The sequence below is a fragment of the Tachysurus fulvidraco genome, chromosome 17, assembly GCF_022655615.1.
Source record: "Tachysurus fulvidraco isolate hzauxx_2018 chromosome 17, HZAU_PFXX_2.0, whole genome shotgun sequence".
NCBI classification, from domain to species: Eukaryota; Metazoa; Chordata; class Actinopteri; order Siluriformes; family Bagridae; genus Tachysurus; species Tachysurus fulvidraco.
In genome coordinates, this window is record NC_062534.1 from 21,924,692 (window position 1) to 21,944,161 (window position 19,470).

The 19,470-nt window shown below is 37.6% G+C and overlaps 1 protein-coding gene across 1 annotated transcript in view; it reads left to right on the forward strand.

Moving 5' to 3' along the window:
- spon1b (spondin 1b) overlaps positions 1 to 19,470 on the forward strand; it is a 115,824-nt gene that overhangs the window by 4,491 nt on the left and 91,863 nt on the right. The window contains exon 3 of the mRNA XM_027135808.2: positions 11,622 to 11,755. Within this exon, the coding sequence (XP_026991609.1) occupies positions 11,622 to 11,755 (134 nt within the window). The remainder of the gene's footprint in view (positions 1 to 11,621; positions 11,756 to 19,470) is intronic.

A 19,470-nucleotide genomic window follows, 5' to 3' on the forward strand; every position in this document is an offset into this window, starting at 1 on the left:
ACTAAATGTCATAATACTGCATGACGAAATGTTTTAGCTTCCTTCCTAAGTTCGTCTGCTTCACAGTCTCGTCTCAGCGGGAGGTTTTCCACTGAAGAAGCTACAGATGTTAGAAATTTATATAGTCACATGGCTGATGGTGAGAAAGTGGGACGTTGTTTAGAAACTTGTGAGAGTTGACGTCTAGTCTTTCTTTGTTTGGGTTTGTATCTGTGAGGAATCACGAGGCACATCTTTTTTTGTTTGTTTGTTTGTTTGAGAGAAAAACTGGAGGGTTTGCAGAGCGTTTGAATCTTTTTTTGCGATTATTACTTTCAATATTTAATCGATTTGTATAATTCAAAATCAGCGTATAGGAGCTAAAAGTATTCGGTCTGTATTGTTGCAAAACCTTGAATATTTCCTCAGATTATCTCCCCGATAGGAAAAACACCATTTCATGCTTTATATCTTGTGTAAATGATACTGCATTACTGTTATAATAAGCTATAAACAGCTTCTTTCTAGTCGTGTAGTAAATCTGCTAATACGCATCTGTGACCTGGGAAAATCCTGACACACAGGAGGATAAAGTGGTTACCTCACACATGAATGACTCGCTCTGTGTTATTGAAGTGTGTTTGTCTGCACAGAAAAATCCAAACAGAGCAGTTAGGTGGTGTTTGAAAACCTGTAAAATGGTTTGGTTCGATTGATCGTACTAGCAAGATGACATGAAAACATCTTAATATTATTTTTGCTATGTTTTTTTTGGATCTCGATGATGCCATGGACTAATTCTTCGTAACAAACGTCAGGGACATTATGCAGATGTACACATTCATAGTCGTGTACTTGGTGGTTTTGTTCACATGCTCACCCTTGGAGTTTTTGGTTGTTTTCATGGTCTTTTTTGGATTTCTTTGCCAATTTTTCTCCCTCCCTCATTTGGTCTTATTTGGTTCCTAGCTACGAGCTTGTTCTCCCATGCTAACTCTGAGACACGTGAAGCTAGCTAACTGCATCTTTATCAGCTGATATAACACAGTCTGCCACTATCTGCCTTCATCTGCATCCACCAGCATGTCGGAGCCCATGCAGAGATTGACATGGGGGAGAGAGAGGAAGCCTCCCACCCAGAAAGCACAGCCAATATTTTCTCTCTTGGACTCTCTTGACAATTGTGTAACAGTTTTTCTGAGTTTTCTTCCCGACTCGGCCATCAGTCTCCAGAGTTTGCTGGAGTAAAAAAGTAGTTTCTGAGGTTGTGACTCTTAAAAACGATGCTCTAGGGTTTGCTTCAGTTGAACCGTGGTGCCCTTGACGTCAGTTGTAGAAGCGATGCACTTTTTCAGGGCCACATGATCACATGACTTAGTACTTCCTATAGAGAATACACACCGATAATAGGCATGCAAGCACAAACGGCGACAACTCGAGTGAGACGATCTTGATGACTCGTCTCACACTGCGTCTTGTCTCAAAACTTTTTTATACCAGAACAGCAAAGTTTTGCCGCTTTTCACAAACAAAGTGTTCCACTAAAGGAAAAAAACAACAACAATAAAGCATGAATCTAGTGCCTACCTTTGTACAAACCTGCCTGCACAAACGTGAAGTGTTGCATTGTGCAATCGATCCTTTTATGTGAAGCAATCCTGTCATTATGAACCCCGCCCACAAAACAAGCTCATAATTGCTCCTGGGCGTAGAGCTGAGTATTCTGGCTGAGTGGGAATACACCCTAAGTGCTGTCTGGACATCAGTGTTGCTTCAATGGTAAAGTCGAAGATTTGTCTCATACGTTGTTCCTGAATCACAGAAAATACCTGAAACTTCTTTCTCAAGCGAAAATTTGACTATAGCTATAAAGCAATACATAAATATAAATAACCCTGTAGTAGAAACGTCTAAACAATCACATTTAATTAAGATATGAAAGTAGAAGAATTAGAAGATAAGATTTCAGGACTTTTGTGTGTATAAATCATGTATCCGGATGAGTCACTGCAGGATTTTGTTATTTTGCGATCGCAATAGAAGATTTTGCGATTTATCAAATGATTTTCTGCGGATTTGAGCCGAGACAGATTTGTCGTGTGTTATCGTCACAACGTGTGTTCAAACATTAGCACAGTTTAAAGGAAAAATCCTGGGCTTGTGATTTCAGTAGTTTATGTAGTTTTTTGTCCAAAAATCAAATTCACAAATTTGGATGGTTTCACTCGATGGATTCTTTTTAAACATTGTGTTTATTTTGTTGTTCTCTGTTTTCAATACTAAAATTGTTAATAAATTTATCCTGGAATGCGATGTTCCCTGATTTATTTAATACTTTGAATCCTGCAGTTTATCAGAGACAAACTAATGTAAAATCCATTGTAAGTGCCCTAGATATAAATCAAACACATTAAGGAGGGAAAGAAACATGGAAATACCATGTGATGTCTGCATCTTTATGACCGAAGACAATATAGCGTCTCTATCGTGGTTAATCCAGCAGTCTGAAAGCACGGTTAAACTAGTCGCACGTATGTTACATGACTTTTAGATACTGCAATACTGCAAGCAAAAAAAAAAAATAATATATATATATATATATATATATATATATATATGTATATATAAATATATATATATATATATATATATATATACACACAATAATCCCTCGCCACTTTGCGGTTCAAGTTTCGCGGCCTCAGTGCATCGCTGATTTTTCAAAAATAGTCATCGAAAAATAAAAATAAAAACTTTTTCCCAGGATGCCAGACAAAGAGAAACTCTCTCAGAGGCTTTGTACATACCCACGGGCACTCAGACGAGGCACATGATTGGTTCCCGGCGTGAGATCTGAGCTGATTGGCTGCGCATCATCGCATCCTCTCCCAGCTTCTTCCCTTGTTGTATCTCGCCACTCTCGTTCACGCTGTCAACTGTGTCTCGCGTATTGTGTTCGAAATTAACTTTTTGTTAAGCCCTTACGATGCCTCCTAAGCGCCGTGCCCCTGCGAAAGATTCCTCTAGTGGGCCCAAGAGGAAGAGGAAGATGATGGTCATCAGTGAAAAGGTCAAACTTAGGGCCAATCCTACTTCGCAGATTTTCACCTATCACGAGGGGTTCCGGTCCCCATTAACTGCGATAAACAAGGGATCACTGTATATATATATATATATATATATATATATATATATATATATATATATATACACGTTTATTTTACTGTTGAATTATAAAGACATTCCTTTTCAAAGTCGGCATATCTGTGATATAATTTATCATTAAAATGTTAAAAAATTAAAAAGTCGTGTTCATGACAAAACAACTTTTGTAATATCAAGATAAAAAAAATTTAATAATGCATTGTCTCTTAAGACTTATGCAACATTCAGATTTTACATTCAATTATTACGCTTGCTACCCTGGAGCAGAGATGGTTAAGGGCCTTACTCAAGGACCCAACAGAGGCAGCTTGGTGATGCTGTGGTTTGAACCTCCAAGCTTCTGATGTGCCTGTACCATTACTAACAAACGAGACAAAGACACACTTTGGATGTTCTAAGCAGCTTCTTTATCTTTCAGTGACCTTGAGTTCATCCTGCATGATAACAGCTTCGGAAAAAAAAATAACTCTTTTATTCTTAGAGGCTGAATAATAGGATTTACTCCTGTTTGGTGGTTAATATGAAGCTCGTATGAGAGTAGACACTCAGGGCTTTAAGAATTTGTTGTGGTTTATAAGTATGTATTTCTGTTTTCACCTGGCTTACTAGGGGCAATATATTCATAAATATATACGCTAGGGGCAATATATTCATAAATATATACACTAGGGGCAATATCTTCACAAATGTTTCTGTCGTCAAAGTAAACAGTGATATTAAACCCATTTCTGCTGTCTGAGATGCCCAAGGTGCTAAAAGTGATCTTTAAACACTATAATTCAGTGTAAGGTTATCAACAGGGGGAAAAACACACGTCTCAAACTGAAAGCCAACACTCATGTTAGATCAGACTCACAGCCACAAAAGCATTTTCCCATAAGTCCATTTCTATTTCGGCAACAGACTGTAACACCAGTGTACTGGTAAAAAGGGTTAATCGTACGACCGAATGGTGACACATTCACACTTTATATTTAAAATCCAGCTTTAAGAGATCAGGACATTGTGTTTTGCTTTTCCTTCCAAATGCGTGGCTTCATTTAACAACCACAAATTGCAAAGCTGTCTTCCCCCAGAGCTCCACAGAGACGATTTCTCTTCTTGACCTGTTTGCAAAGTCTGTTTACCGTGCTTTGCTTAAATAAATTGTCAAAATACAGAGCTTATCAGCTCTAAAACGTACACAAGCATGACGCCTGGGTTTAATTACATTTAAATAAATTGCCTACTGTTTCTCTCTGAGCGAGACCATCGAGGCTAAAGCAATAAAGAAACATCTTGCCATTAATTTATTCCATTTGTTTTAAATGCTAAGAAATCATTGCCTTTTTTTTTTCTCCAATATTTTTTTATTAACAGCCCAAAGCTTCTGCCAGTCCCTCTAGGAGACATGTGTGTTTACTTTGGTCACGGCATCTCCGCGAGTGTTTGCGTGCATGCTGAGAGAGCGGACGAGATCCAAGTGCGGTCACATGGCCACGCCAAGAGCCACAATTAAAACAAACACACTTCCCTCCTCCTGTTCCCCTGCGAGTGCTGTTATGACAGCTACTTAGAGTCCTACTTTTTTTTTTTTCCTAGGAAATGGATCACAGCTCTGCCGCTTCACGGAGCGAGGTTTAAAACGGACAAATCCTCTAAATAAATAAATAAATAAATAAATAAATAAATAAATAGATAGATAGATAAATAAATATGCAGCATAACGTTGCCAAGGATGCTTCACACACGTCAGGAGAGAAGGAGAATAACAAAGTGAAAATGAAGCACTGCTCATTGAGTGGGTGTAAAATACAACAGGAAATAACCCACTTTTCTCCCAAAATAACATTTTCATTTTTAATAGGATATAAATATCCACTTTAAGTCGGTTGGATCATCGCTTTTTATTACATTTGCTTGTAAACGTTGCTTGTGAATGGGTCTGCCAGAACATGTTACAGTATATACAGGAAGCCAGTAGCTTTTTTTTTCACATTAACAGGATAGAAATATTGGAAAACAGATCATCTGGTTTTATTTTATTTTATTTTATTTTTTTATTGGATTAGCTTGTAACTGTTGCTTGTAAAATGTTCTACTAAAATGTGCTTTTCTAGGAAGCTCAGGATTTTTACAGGAGCTTGCAAGTACATTTTAGTAGCGATTCAAATCGATTCATCCGAGCGACTCGATTCTTTTGAACCGATTCTGTTCACCAGAAAGATGCGTTCAGATTCGCACAACGATTCGTTCGGTGACGCTTTCCGTAAGTTACATTGCCAGTGAGTGTTCTTTTATATATCATGACTAAGTCATTGTGTCATTTCCTCACACGTTTTAATATCCTGATTAATTTAAATTGGTCCGTTCAATTCACAATGAGAAGGTCAGGCGGATTTATTTATATAGGCTAGTTTTAAGAGAGTGGTCTCGAATGTAATTACAAGGAAAAAACTCAACATTTTAAAATACATGTATGAAAAACATTTTCAATAATGCTACAATAATATACACGTTCGTGTATAGCGGATTATGTTATAAACAACATTTCAACAACACATAAAGCTTGTATTAGTGCTACACAATTTTGAAACAGAAACACATTATTAAACCATCTCTCTGTTAATGTTGAAAGGGCAGAGAACCAAACAAACGACGTACGTGGATCAGCCGAGCTGACATCGGTGAGTCAGCAGATCCAGTTTTTACAGACCGAATACGTCCAACAGACCGAAGTGACTCCTACACTGACCTGATCACTCTACTTCAGTCTTTTAAAAAGCAGGGAAAAAGCTGCCAAAGCAGGCATTTGTATTACACAAGTGGGATTCGAGTAAGACGTGAATAAAACTAATGAATCAGTACAAAAAAGTGAACGAGAACGATTTGTTCTCTTTAATGATTCGTTCAGAAACACTGAACGGTTCATGAACGAATCACACCTAACCGATGTTGACCGTAACTGATTCTGATCTGAGCAAATAACCAAAGTTTGAATTGGATTTACTATTAATGAACAATATGCAGTGTGTGGATAGAAATAAAAAGTAAAATTCAAGACAAATAAAAGCCTTTCCTCCACAGGAATGTATTTTCAGGGACTTTTTTTTATAGGTCTCCATTCTCTTGGGGCCAAAAATAAGTAAAATATAAAAGATGTCAAATGTCCCAAAAATGTCCCAAAACAGAAACGTCAAAGAAAATAGTTTTGTGTAGAAGTGGAGAAGTGTTATTGCAAATTCAGTTATAAAGCATTTCTATCCTGGAGGGCGTGGTCTCTTCCTGGATGACTCCGCCCCATCCACAGGGGGTGACTGAATCTCAACACAACTAAACATGTCTAGGAGGTTCTAACTGATGTGTAAAACCATCATCAAAGATATCTGGAAATGTGTCTGAGTTTTTGAAAACATTTTTGAGTTCCAGAGTAAGTTTTGATTTCTAGAAATGTCCGCTAAGTTCCTAACATATTTCCTGACAATAGTTACTGAGGTTTAGACAAAGTTTTTGCGTTCTCGAAAAATTAGACCATGAAAAGTTCCTGAGTTCCTGTAAAATGTTTCTGAGGTCCAGAGAAAGTTCTAAGATTTAGAAGACAATTTAAAGTTCCTGTAAATGTTTCTCAGTGCTCAACAACATTTGTGATTTCCAGAGAAATCGCTGCAGAGTTCCTAAAAAGTTTTCTTAAAAATGTTCAGAGAAAGTTGATATGTTTTCAAAAAGTTCCTGAAAACCACATAATGTTCTTAAGTTCTAGAATAAGTTTTTAATTAAGCTGCTCAAATGTCCATGTGAAAAAGGTCTTGAAAAAAAAAAGATTCTGAGGTTCAGGTGAAGTTAAAGATTGTGAGGTCTCTAGTTGAGATACTTTTTTGTGAGTTTCTGATAGGGCTGGGCGATAAAACAATAACGATATGTATCACGATAGACATGTGAACGATATCAATAAAAAATCTGTTTGATAAAATGCTCGATATTTTTATTCTTTGTTGGAAGAAAACAGAGGTTGCGAAGCTAGTTTGGTTGCATCAACAAAGGCACTCGCTCTCTGGTAACCTAGCAACGTAGGGAGTGACACGCTAACAGCCGATGTAACAGTATCATGTTTGGTTGCGCCTTATCGTTGTCTCTTGCTGGTCTGCTGGATTCTTCTTCAGTAACCGACGACTGATAAGCAGAAAATGAGTGCGGCAGTAAGCGAGGAAATTGTAAATAAAAGAGGAAAAGTCAGCTCGCCAGTATGGCAGTCTTCTGCAAATTTTGCAAGACTAAATTCTCAGGTTTCTCTATGTTTATATTTAACACTTTGCACTGTTCTATTACAGTTTATTAAGCATTTCTTACATTTTCTGTCATTTTGCACCTTAAATGTTAAAAGATAATTGTTAAGTGTTCATTGTGACTTTAGACTTATGTTTACATTGTAATTATTTGAGATTAGAGCCATATCGCCCAGCCCTAGTTCCATGAAAAGGTTTCTAATTTCAAGGGAATAAGTTCCAGCCTAAGTTCCTGAAAAAAAAACTTCTAAAAAGAAAGTCTTAACAAGGTTACTGAAGAGGTTCTGTTCATTTTCACATTTTACCTGCCGAATCATTTTTGCATGATTGCCACAGTTCCTTCAATGTTCTACAAAAGCAAAGCAGGAACTAATCCAGGAGCTCTGGTATAGAAGATCTCCTCAAAATTCTCCAGACCCTGGATGTAAACTTGCAGAGTGATCCTGCAGCCCAGGTTGCCAAGAGCTTTAGAGATGTGTTGTGTAACCAAATGGTGCTGTTAGCTTTCTCAGCCTAAACACATAAAGCCTGAAGCTTTCACTGGGACTCTTGCGTCAGTCTGTGGGAAGCAGAGAGGTTATTGGAAGGTCAGAGCATATGGTGGGCATTCAGAGGGCACAGAGGTCAACAGCTGCTTTTTACACCTCATGTCTGGGGTACGGAGAGGAAGCAGCTATGACTGAGGCTCTTGGGACAACTAAACATGGCTGCACTTCCTCTCTAATGGCAGCTAAGAGAAAAAGCCATTGTCGTGTTAGCAGTAGAAGCGCCATGAGAAACAAGTCAAATGTTGTACGTCGCTTATGGTAGGAAGGTAAGGTATGTTTATGTACGTCGCTCTGTATAAGGGCGTCTGCCAAATGCTGTAAATTTAAATGTTGACCAAAACATAGCCTACAGCACACAAAATACCTTAGTATACAAATTGTATGTCTTTAAAATGTTCTAAAAACCGAATTGTAAGATTGTAGTAAATTGAAAACAGCATGAAAAATCGTTTGTTAAGTCCCAGTCCCTATAGATCAGTGGTTCTTAACCTTGTTGGAGGTACTGAACCCCACCAGTTTCATATATGCATTTACCAAACCCTTCTTAATTGGAAAAATAAAATATTATACATGTGAATCAATATTGTACATATTCGTCTGACCACTTTCCTTTTTTGCTCGACATAGTTAGTATGAAGGGATTAAAATATTAAGAAAGAAATCACACGACGTACCATCACGACAGTCACAAGTCGACTACTGGGCGCACCAAATTTCCTGCAGCACAGATAGGACAAGTGATGTTGCGTGATCACTTGCAGCCAATGATGGCCAAGGGGGGCGTGTCATAACGAATCATATGAGTGTGTCTTATCCTCCGCCGAACCCCTAAGACTGACTCACCGAACCCCTGGGGTTCGATCGAACCCAGGTTAAGAACCACTGCTATAGATGTTTAATATGAGCTTGTATATGAGAGGATAAGGTGAAAAGACACCTATTTCTTTCCCCATAGTCAAGCAGTTGATTGGATTATTTGGAAGAAACTTTCAGGTTGGATTTAGGCTTTGTCGCTTTATAGTGTCATACCTAATTTGCATAAAGTCGAGAACATTTCATGTACATTACAAAAATAATGAGCAACTTGACTAAAAAGGGGTGTGTAAACTTAAGACCTTGGCTGTATTAAAACAAGCATGCTTATATCAAGTAACGGAATTATGTCACAGGTTTCGACACCTTTTGACCAATCAGAAGTGAGAAGAAGAATCTTTATTTTGGAAATTTCATTTTGTTTTCTGTTGCCATATAGAAAACGATCCATTCCTCTATTCCAAGTATCACTTTAATGATGAATGATTTCAGAGTATCTGTTTGATGGACCTTCGTCTGAACTACAGTGTTTCATTCCAAGTTCTGCACATTTTAACGCTTCATAACTAAACACTTTGACTACATATCTGCAACAAAGGAAAAAGCAATTAGCTTTTGTTTGGTTTACCTGATTGAATCCTGGGCTTTGGGTGTGTTAACGGCGAGGTGATAATGCTCAGAAATGACCGTGTTGTTTATCAGCGTGGTGCAAATCCGAGTCGAAAACACCCGACGGCGTCTAATGGCCAAGCCGGTGCAAAACAAACAGTGATTTCTCCTGCATGTGGAAATGAAGCCGTGCACTTATGGGTTATGTTATGAGAAGATTATGGTAGACATTACCGTGCTGAAATCATACCTTAAATATCAGAGAAACTATTTAGACTCATTTACAAGTACTTGAACTGATCTAAATTATTTATTGAATGAAATATCGACAGTATTGTTATTTGTTTTATACCAAATTTTTGGTTCCAAAAAAAAAAGACATTTAGCTCTGATTATGATGTACACTGAGCTCTGTACGCTAAAGCACTGAGCATACAGAAAGACTTTCCACACTTAAAATAGTTCCCCCTGGGTCCTAGTGACCTCCGGGTAAATTTATTCCAGGTTATGTTCACATTACTCAAACATCAAACCGGGTTAACAATTAATCCTGGCTCTTGATAATCTCACGTTTCCCACCGTACATTCATTAACGCTGGCTTAACCTTTTTCTTATTTGCCACATCAACAACTATGATTTATTAAATACAGCGTGTGATGGCTTTAAATAGCGACTTGTCTCAAGCTCTCACATCAGTAAGAAGAAAGTTCAGGTGTGCTGTTCTTCGCCTGACCAGGTATTATTATCTTTCACAGCTTTTTTATCATGTAGTTTTCAGCCTGACTTGTTTTCCCCATTGTAGAGCACACAATTCTGTGATGTTCACTGTTAGCCGCCTGACGCTATATACCGAGCCGTATTTGTTAAGTATTGCTACGTCCTGGTTTTCACGTGATGTGAGATGCTGTATGGTTTCTGATTGGCTGTCTGTTGTTAAGCAAGTATCCGTAACTGATCCTGTTTGAGAGAAGAGGTTTATAACCCCGGGGTAAATTTATAACCCTGCTTCTAAATTACAGAGTGTTTAACCCTCCTCTTTCCCGGGTTTAAAAGTAGGATTATACTGACAATAACCCAGGGTTACGTGAAGTATAATAAGCTGTAGTATGCAGTAGTGTGAATAACACAAATACAGTTTTTTGAGATATCGCAGTATCTTTTTAGATACTGAATTCTTAATCAGATCTATTAAAAGTATCTTATTTCAGTGTCCCACTTGCTAACACAGTCGCCCTGTTGAAGGACACGACGATCAAATCCGAACCCTGGCTTCAAGGTTTATCTGAGCACACACATTAGTTCCCTGTCACCACGAAGGATTTCTGTCATCTTAATCTTTTCGAGATTTTGATACGTTCCGTGTTACCTGTGAATCCCATTTCTGTCAAATTAGTACTCCGGTATAAGTAGTAATATTCTTGCTTATAATACTGTATTGTGCTCGGTGGGATGTTTCCGTACCAGAATTTATAGGAAGTTTGACAGTTTATTGTTGTACATTTCATACCTTCTTTGAAAAATAAAAGCAGTAAAGCAGAACCTGAAGTTTAGAAAAAAGAAAGAAAGAAAGAAAGAAAGAAAGAAAACACCACAAAAGTCAATATTTTAGAAAAACAGATGAAGCAGTGAAGACCTGTGGTGAATAAAATAGCAGAGCTGCCCGTTTTCTTCAATAACAAAAAAAAAAATATATTATATATTATATTTCTGTGATATTTGTTTAATCTGGTGGCCTTGTTCTTTTTGTTTCTAATTCTCAGGCTTTCCTCAGAAGTATTGAGCATCAAAATCAGGTCATAGTGCCAAATTGTTAGCTACAAGCTAAGTAAGGTAGCTAGTTTGCTAGCTAGCTTGTTAGCTTCATCTAGCTTGTTAGCTATAAGCCAAAACAATTCTGAAACGAACACAAACACTATAATAACAAGCTAGACTAGGTGTGCTTTTACTGTTTACTGGTTAGCAAACACTTGTTAGCTGCAGCTCGGAAACTCTGTGTAGGATAAACGATACAGAGAATGATGAAAGGATGGGAATAGAATGAATAAAATCAGACACTTTGGGAAATACTTAATCGCTTAATAAAATGTTCACGGAGGCTTAAAGCAGAGGTGCAGGGTGACATCAGCTGTGGTGCAGGGTGACATCATGTGCTTTTTTTATTACCTGACAAATGGGATTGCGGCTTGGAAGAATGAACAACCTTTGCGTCTTTTGCATGCTGATGCGTCTCTCTACATCCCACAGATCATAGATAAAGAAGACTCTCAGTTCATGACCAACTGCCCTCCAGCTGTCACAGAGAGCGTTCCCCGGAGACGCACACGGATCCAGGTGTTCTGGACGGCGCCCCCTTCAGGCAGCGGATGTGTGATACTTAAGTAAGTGCTTATTCAGGTGTATTTCTGTGGGAAATCTTTATGTTGTTGTTTGAAATTGGTGTACAAGCTTTGTGGCATTCACAAAAAAATGTCAAAATGTCGTAAATACTACTACTACTACTACTACTACTACTACTAATAATAATAATACAGCATAAAGTAATATGTTACGCCATGTGTGTTTTGGTGTTGTATAGGCATTGCTGACGGGTATGTTATTTTCTCACAGACTTTTTTATTATTTTTTTTTTTTCAAGCAAATTTTTATCGATTTCATAGATTTTCAATTTAAGACTAAATTAATTATAAATTTAAAAGCCACTGCTTAGGGAAAATTGTTCAGATTTGAAAACAGAGTACATCAATAAAATAAATAACAAAACCTGGGCTAAAAAATAAACAATAGCACACAAGGGGGAAAAAAATGACATCATAACATTAAGTTGGTTATATAATGCTAACTAGCATTATTTATAAATATAAATATACAAATAAACATTATGTTTAAACTTTTATTATTTTGAGGTTTTCAGGGACCGGTGAAATCAGAAGTTTTATAAATTAAGGTCTTGTAACGCATGAAAAAAAAAACACTTTAATGATATGGAATAAGCGCTGCTTTTAATGGCTTGTAGACCGATTTGTATAAATTATATACAAATTCTTGAGAAGTGGGAGGAGCAAGAGCATGGGGGGTTTCTAAAACTAATTCTACCTCTGAGAATTTAATTCAATAATCTTGTTTCGTTTGTATTCTGTTTCGGTAAGAGAGGTTTTCATCAAATACTAATTTTTTAAGCCAGAAAGTGTCTTTATTTAAGAAAAACATCACTAATGATTGAATTCAATTCAAATTTATTTGTATAGCGCTTTTTACAATTGACATAATAAACACCCCCCCCCCCAAGACGTCCTCTTCCTTTTTCCCGAGCAGTTCCACTTCTTTAGTTGTCATCTTTTTTTTTACAGCTCTGTAAAAAACACCTTTACCACCTGACTGTATCTTCTTCCTCGTAGCAGCTTTTAAGCTGCAATTTGCTCTTCACAGAGATTCCGTTTAATGAAACGTACACAAATTTCATCTGCACCATGAGTCTGATTTGTGGTCTCCAGACGTGCGTACTGAATACATGTCTCTCGGTACCTGAATGCTGATGGACGGTTGAAGGGAAGTACACGTGTGAGATTAGAACATTGTCTACCAATTAGTGTAATAAAAACAGAAGAAAGCTACGAACGAATGCTCTAAATGTGCGGAATGAATGAAAGTAAGCATACAAAAAAAAGTAAATGTAACTACATTTAATTAAAACGTAAATGTAACCATGATTATTTTGAAGAGCAAGCGTAGTCCAGAGTGTAGTAAATACTCATTAGTCACATTCATCCTGCAATTAGTAATGCAGATTTTTCCGCTGTGTAAAATGAACCAGGAACGAATTGGAAATTTCACGGGATTAAACGTGATTTAGCTTCTTGCTTAAACGAGTGATGAATAATAAATGAATGTATGAATGAAGGATACCTTTAGTATCACCACATATACATTACAGCACAGTGGAATACTTTTCTTCACATATTCCAACTTTGGAGGTTAGTTTCGGATCGCAAAGGCAGCTATGATACAGCGCCTATAGAGCAGGGAGGGTTAATCGACTTGTAGCGATCGCTTCATGTCCACTGAGACCGACAAGATGTGGGCATGTCCGTACCACAGATGTAAGAAAAAGTTTACCCCCCCCGCTCCTCCTCTTCTTCTGCAAAGACATGAAGGTCCAGCGGATGAAGACCGAAGACTTTCCTGTCTTATGATGGAGCTCATATAGCGGAGACTTCTCTCGTCAGCGCTATATGTATGTATATATAAACGTCTTCTTACAGAAAATGTTACCTCAGGAAGAGAGCTTTAACAGAATCTTTTTCCTGGATGTGATACAAGAACGTTATACAAAAAGTCAAACCAAAACAATCTGCATCTCTTGACCGATCCTCGCCTGTACGAACGGTGGTATAAATGTCTCACCTCACTGTCACCATTTTCTGAGTTTGTACCGACTGCCATCTTTAATGAAGTGCTTAAGAAGGTATCGCTTGAGTTAGAAAGTTCACACTTGCACAACCCCGTGTTCCAGATGTCTGTTTTAACGCTTCCGCGACTTCCGTCTGTATAATCCCTTCATCCTTTCACGCTCAACGTTCATTCATATAGCTGTCACATAGCGTGTCGGATTAAACATGAGGAAAAAAACGACTTTGCCGACAGAATCCTGCGCTCCTGGATAACAAGGAATTTCAGTCTCGTTATGTCTGCGTCTATACGTTTTCACACCGAGCACCCAATAACCAACTGTGTGTGTGTGTGTGTGTGTGTGTGTGTGTGTGTGTGTGTGTGTGTGTGTGTGTGTGTGTGTGTGTGTGTGTGTATTTTATTTTGTCCGACTTGCAAATAATGTCCAAATGTAATAAATATCCAGGTGAGTTAAGCCTTAATGAGATCTCTCTCTCTCTCTTTCTCTCTCTCTTTCTCTTTCTTCCTCTCTCTCTCTCACACACACACACACACACTCCAAAATTTCAACAGGAAGCTGAAGAGCGTTGGTGATCCTGATTAAAGCTTAGCACTTAGAAGGAGTGCATAAGCTCGCACTGATGCCCCACGGACAATGAAAATCCTCCATCATGGACATTTACATTATAAGAACCTTGTCCTCGTTTTCTCCCCACGCAGCCTCCACCTACACCTTTCTCCTCTCGTTTTTTTCCCCCTCTTCTTCTTTCTCTTTCTTGAATATAATGAGCAGCCTTATCCCTGCTCAGCCCCAGCCAGGTCGCTGTCACATTTCTCTTTGTGTGTGAATAGGAAATATTTCCTGTCTCGATATCTTTCTCTTGCGGTTCTGTACGGTTTTATTCCGGATCCCTACGAAACATCTGCTGTGGCACTCGGAAACATCTGCTACGTTAAGACTTCCGTCACTCCGGCTCGGCCCAGGTCTGGGCACTAGGCCAATCGGAAGGCCATGAAACGTGCCTGGCAGCATCGTGCAGCCATTAAATAAAAGTCCAATTACTTTTGGGAGCCAGCCAAGACTTCTCCAGAGTCGAGCTGTCAGTAACGGATGCGTCTTACAGTAGCAGAGAAGAGAAAGATGTGCTAGGGGAAAGATTTTTATTCATATATTTATTTTTTTTATGGCTGCCATTTGGACACGGTAATATATTTGACGTCGTGTCTCTCGAATCTTCTTCGCGACGTGTCTTTAGACTGTTTTTATATTTATTTTGTGGCAAAAAAAAAATTCACAAAGATGGACGTATGAAAGAATGAAATCCAATAATCATCTGCTAAAATAAAAGCAGATGTCAGAGTTAATAATAAATATAAAGCATGGCTTTTAACTGTCCAAAAAGTAGAGCATTCATTAGGATTGAAGCTGCTGCCTGGAAATTGTCCTGGCTAGAAATTCCAGCTAGAAGCAAAGCCATTTCACTGAAGGGGAAAGGACGCAGGACGTGAGAGACACGCATTTCTTTCACTTTTTATCGAATTTAGCTAGGTGAGTTTATGAGAAAGTGAAACTCTTTGGTTGTTACAAAATGGACTTCACAGTTGGTTCATTTTTTAAACTATTGCATTTGGGGAAATGAAGCACCCTGACATATGAAAGCGGTTTTATTTATTTATTTATTTATTTGTTTGTTTGTTTGTTTGTTTGTTTGTTTGTTTGTTTGTTTGTTTGCTAGTAAATGTATTTTTTTCTATCTGCCTGCGCTGATTTGCTTGTTTTTAGGAAGTTAAGAGTAAAATAAATCAACTCGGAACTTCGACAACATTGAACACAATTGCATTAGTATTATACACTATGGGTTTATACATTTGTTTTTAACAGTACATGTACAGAATATACCGTATACATCATCAACTTCAAACAGTGTTCATCAGCAAATATTTTTATAATCAATTAACCTTATCATGTTTTTTTTTAAGCTAATATAACTAAAAGTACAAGTCTACCGCAGACTTTTAAAAATGTTACAGTTTTTTGTGATTCTTAGTGTGAATCATAGTTTTTTCAAAATATTACGTTTTTCAAAATTTGTACATTTTTGGCTTAAAGTGGTGAAAACCCAAAGACAGGATTTTTCTAAACTCCTATCATTGAAGACACATACAGTATGTTATGTGCTCAAATCTGCACAAACTATGCTTTTATTTTGAAACATTTCCTATTTTGCATTAATTTCTGTGATCACATAATTGCATAATCCTAGATGGACTGATTTGGCTTAAACGTTTAAAAAAATTCTATTATTTATTTGACTCGCAATTGTATTTTATATTATTATTATTATTATTAATTGTATAAATAATAATATGTATAAATAATAAAATTAAGACAAGTGAATGGAGCTAGAGATCTGAAAACTTAATTACATCACACTGTGTTTTATTCAGATTTTTATGCTGATTTGCTTTTTTTTTGTAGCTTCAAATTAGTGTTTTTTTTTTTTTTAGTTTGCTCTAACACGACATCTGAAGCAGAAACCGTCCGAAAGACAAGCTTGTGTGACACTAATTTAAAACCTAGACAGCATAAAGTTAACCTGTCTGAAATATCCCTGTAGTAATTACACCAGAGGTATGAAATATCTGTTTAGATTTTTTTTTTCCTTAGGTATTCTTGGTGCAAATGTGTAAAACTGCTCCTGGAAAAAAGAAGATATTCTTTTGTCAGTGGTTTTAATTTAAACTGCATGGTAATACCTTCGTCTTCTCAAGGTCTCAAGGTCTCGAGGAAACCTTTTTTTTTTTTTTTTTTTTTTTGAGTTTATTTGCTGAAATCTTGTGAGCTTATGAAAAGCTTCTTTAGTTCTTTTTTGGGTTGCTTTGAACTATGAGATATTCAATAAAGAACGAAAAACCGAGATCCTTCTTAGAAGCCATCTAATCTAATCTAATTCAAATCTCTTTGCGGTCTGCGGTTGCCATGTATTTGCTTTTTGGTGCATCGTCAGTCCTCCTTCTATAGTGTTTACCCTACTCAGGGTCACAGGGAACCTGGAGTCTTTCCCAGGGTATTCGGGGGGCCTGAGGTGAAGGACAATCTGTATGGGGACAACCACACACCTATATACTTTAGGAACAGTTTAGAGATGCCAGTCAGCCTTCAACTCATGTCTTTTTTCTGGGGGAAGAAATCCAGTGTACTTAGAGGAAACTCCAAAGAGAAAATGGAAACTCCACACAGACAGAACGGAGGAAGGATTCCAACCAAAGACCCCAGAGGTTTGAGGCAAACATTTTAATTACTAAGCTATTGTGGACAGGTGAAAAACCTCAGACCCACTTTTGGTTGCTTGGAAACCTGACTTGAAACTGACTTGAATGAATACTGGTTCTCTGGCATGTTATTACTCATTAATATGCTGAATGAATACAGATTCTCAAGAGAGAATGAGTATAAGACAGTGTAGTGCATTGTGCTTGCAACAAAAAGCCACTGGCAGATGTTTAGGCTACGAACTGATGGAATTCTGTCCGTAAGTCTTACAATGAAGATTGTTTTTTACTCTTGCTTTCAACCCTCTCACTGATCAGCTGTTTTGTGTCCCAGGAGATTTCCGAAATACTCAATCCACCAATTATCAACCCATAAATATTCAATTTTTTATCCATTCTGATGCTTGGTGTGAACATGAAGTCGAAGCTGAAGCTCTTGTCCTCTATCTGTATGATTTTATACAGCATGCTGCTGCCATATGGTCAGTTTGATGAAATTAAAAGAACTTATAAATCTCAGGAATTTACAGTGGAATAATGATTTCTTTGCAGCTGGTGTGAAGAATTTTTTGTGTTTGGCATATGGATATAATGTGTGGAAAGTTTCAGGATTGTTGTTTATGTTATTCATTCATTCATTCATTTTCTATCCAAACTTCTCGGGTCACGGGGAGCCTGTGCCTATCTCAAGCGTCATCGGGCATCGAGGCAGGATACACCCTGGACGGAGTGCCAACCCATCACAGGGCACACACACACTCTCTCATTCAATCACACACTACAGACAATTTTCCAGAGATGCCAATCAACCTACCATGCTTGTCTTTGGACCAGCGGAGGAAACCGGAGTACCCGGAGGAAACCCCCGAGGCACAGGGAGAACATGGAAACTCCACACACACAAGGCGGAGGCGGGAATCGAACCCCCAACCCTGGCGGTGTGAGGCGAACATGCTAACCACTAAGCCATCGTGTCCCCCTGTTTAGCTTATTTTATATTTAAATTTTTTTAGTATTTATTTTATTTTTACAATAGTAAAAAAATACTTTTTTCAAGCTTTAAAAAAAAATCCCATTTTCAAAGGAACATTGTAGCCTTTTGGGAAAAAAAAACCAACAAAGATTTTTATTTTTATTTTTTTTTATTTATTTATTTATTTATTTATTTATTTATTTATTTATTTGAATTAGGACAGTGCACATTAATCAACAAATCAGCAATAAGCATCAGTGTAAATATGCCAGAATTAGCACGATAGCTAAATTTCATCCGTTGTCCTAAGGCAGGTATCATAAAACACAAAATACAACTTACTTACAAACACAACATGCATGTAGACATGTTACACAGAACAACAAAGACTAAGTACAGTAAACAGCAGCATATATATAGTCCCCATTTTTATTTATTTATTTAACCCAATTTTGGTAGAGTTTTCTGTCATTTTAACCGAGAAAAAAGTATAGATCAGACTGAAATATAGTGTAGAATAGGAATTGTCACACACATTCCAAGCCAAATATGCAAATAGCAACAGTAACATCATAAAGTTTGCCTAATGCATAAAATATACCATATAGCCACACTGAGTTTTTGCAGTCATCAAGCAATCAGTTCATCTCGCTCTACGTTTCTGCCAATGAGGCACACCAAACATTTTAGAATTCAACTCCTAATTTTATTCTTGATATTCGGAGCATAATTGGAGGTTGATGCTAACCCTGTGTATAATATGAAGCTTTGTGGTGTGTCATTTGAATTACAGACGTGAGAGCTACGTGTAAGAATATTAGAGCCAGATGTGTTTGCTGGATCTTTTTAATGGGAGATGAAACCTCTTTAAACTGGCTCAGGTTTGTTTGGAGCTTGTGTGTTTCTCTCCTACGTCTAATAAAAGTCTTTTTAACTCGTCAGATTTGACCCTCGGGCCCCTGTTTGGAGAAGGCTGCTGTAAGGTGTGATGTGCTGAGCAGGAGAGTTTTACTCTAATGTCCTCATAAATTTGCAGTTTCTGCAGTGAGGGATGCTGCTGATCAGTGGGGAGATCTGTACCGTTCAAGTGAAATCACAATGGGGAACGAGAAGAGAAGAAGTTTAAAATAAATAGCCACCTTTATTAGGAAGGCGGTCACATCATCGAGTCTTAAGAACTAAAGGTTTATGTTGAATACTGAACATGTTGGAGTCGATACAGGAGAAAAGAAGGAGGTCAGATTTAGACTAGTTTGTGCGTCAGTTCCTATCAGATGGCTTGCAAATCGGTTAGCATACGTGTGGAAATCGCCGCGTTAAATGTGATCTCAAAAATAGATGGGTTCATTTTCCTGATTTCATTTTGAACAATCATTCTTAAACCTGTTAGCACGTTCGCCTCACACCTCCAGGGTTGGGAGTTCGAATTCCCGCCTCCGCCTTGTGTGTGTGGAGTTTGCA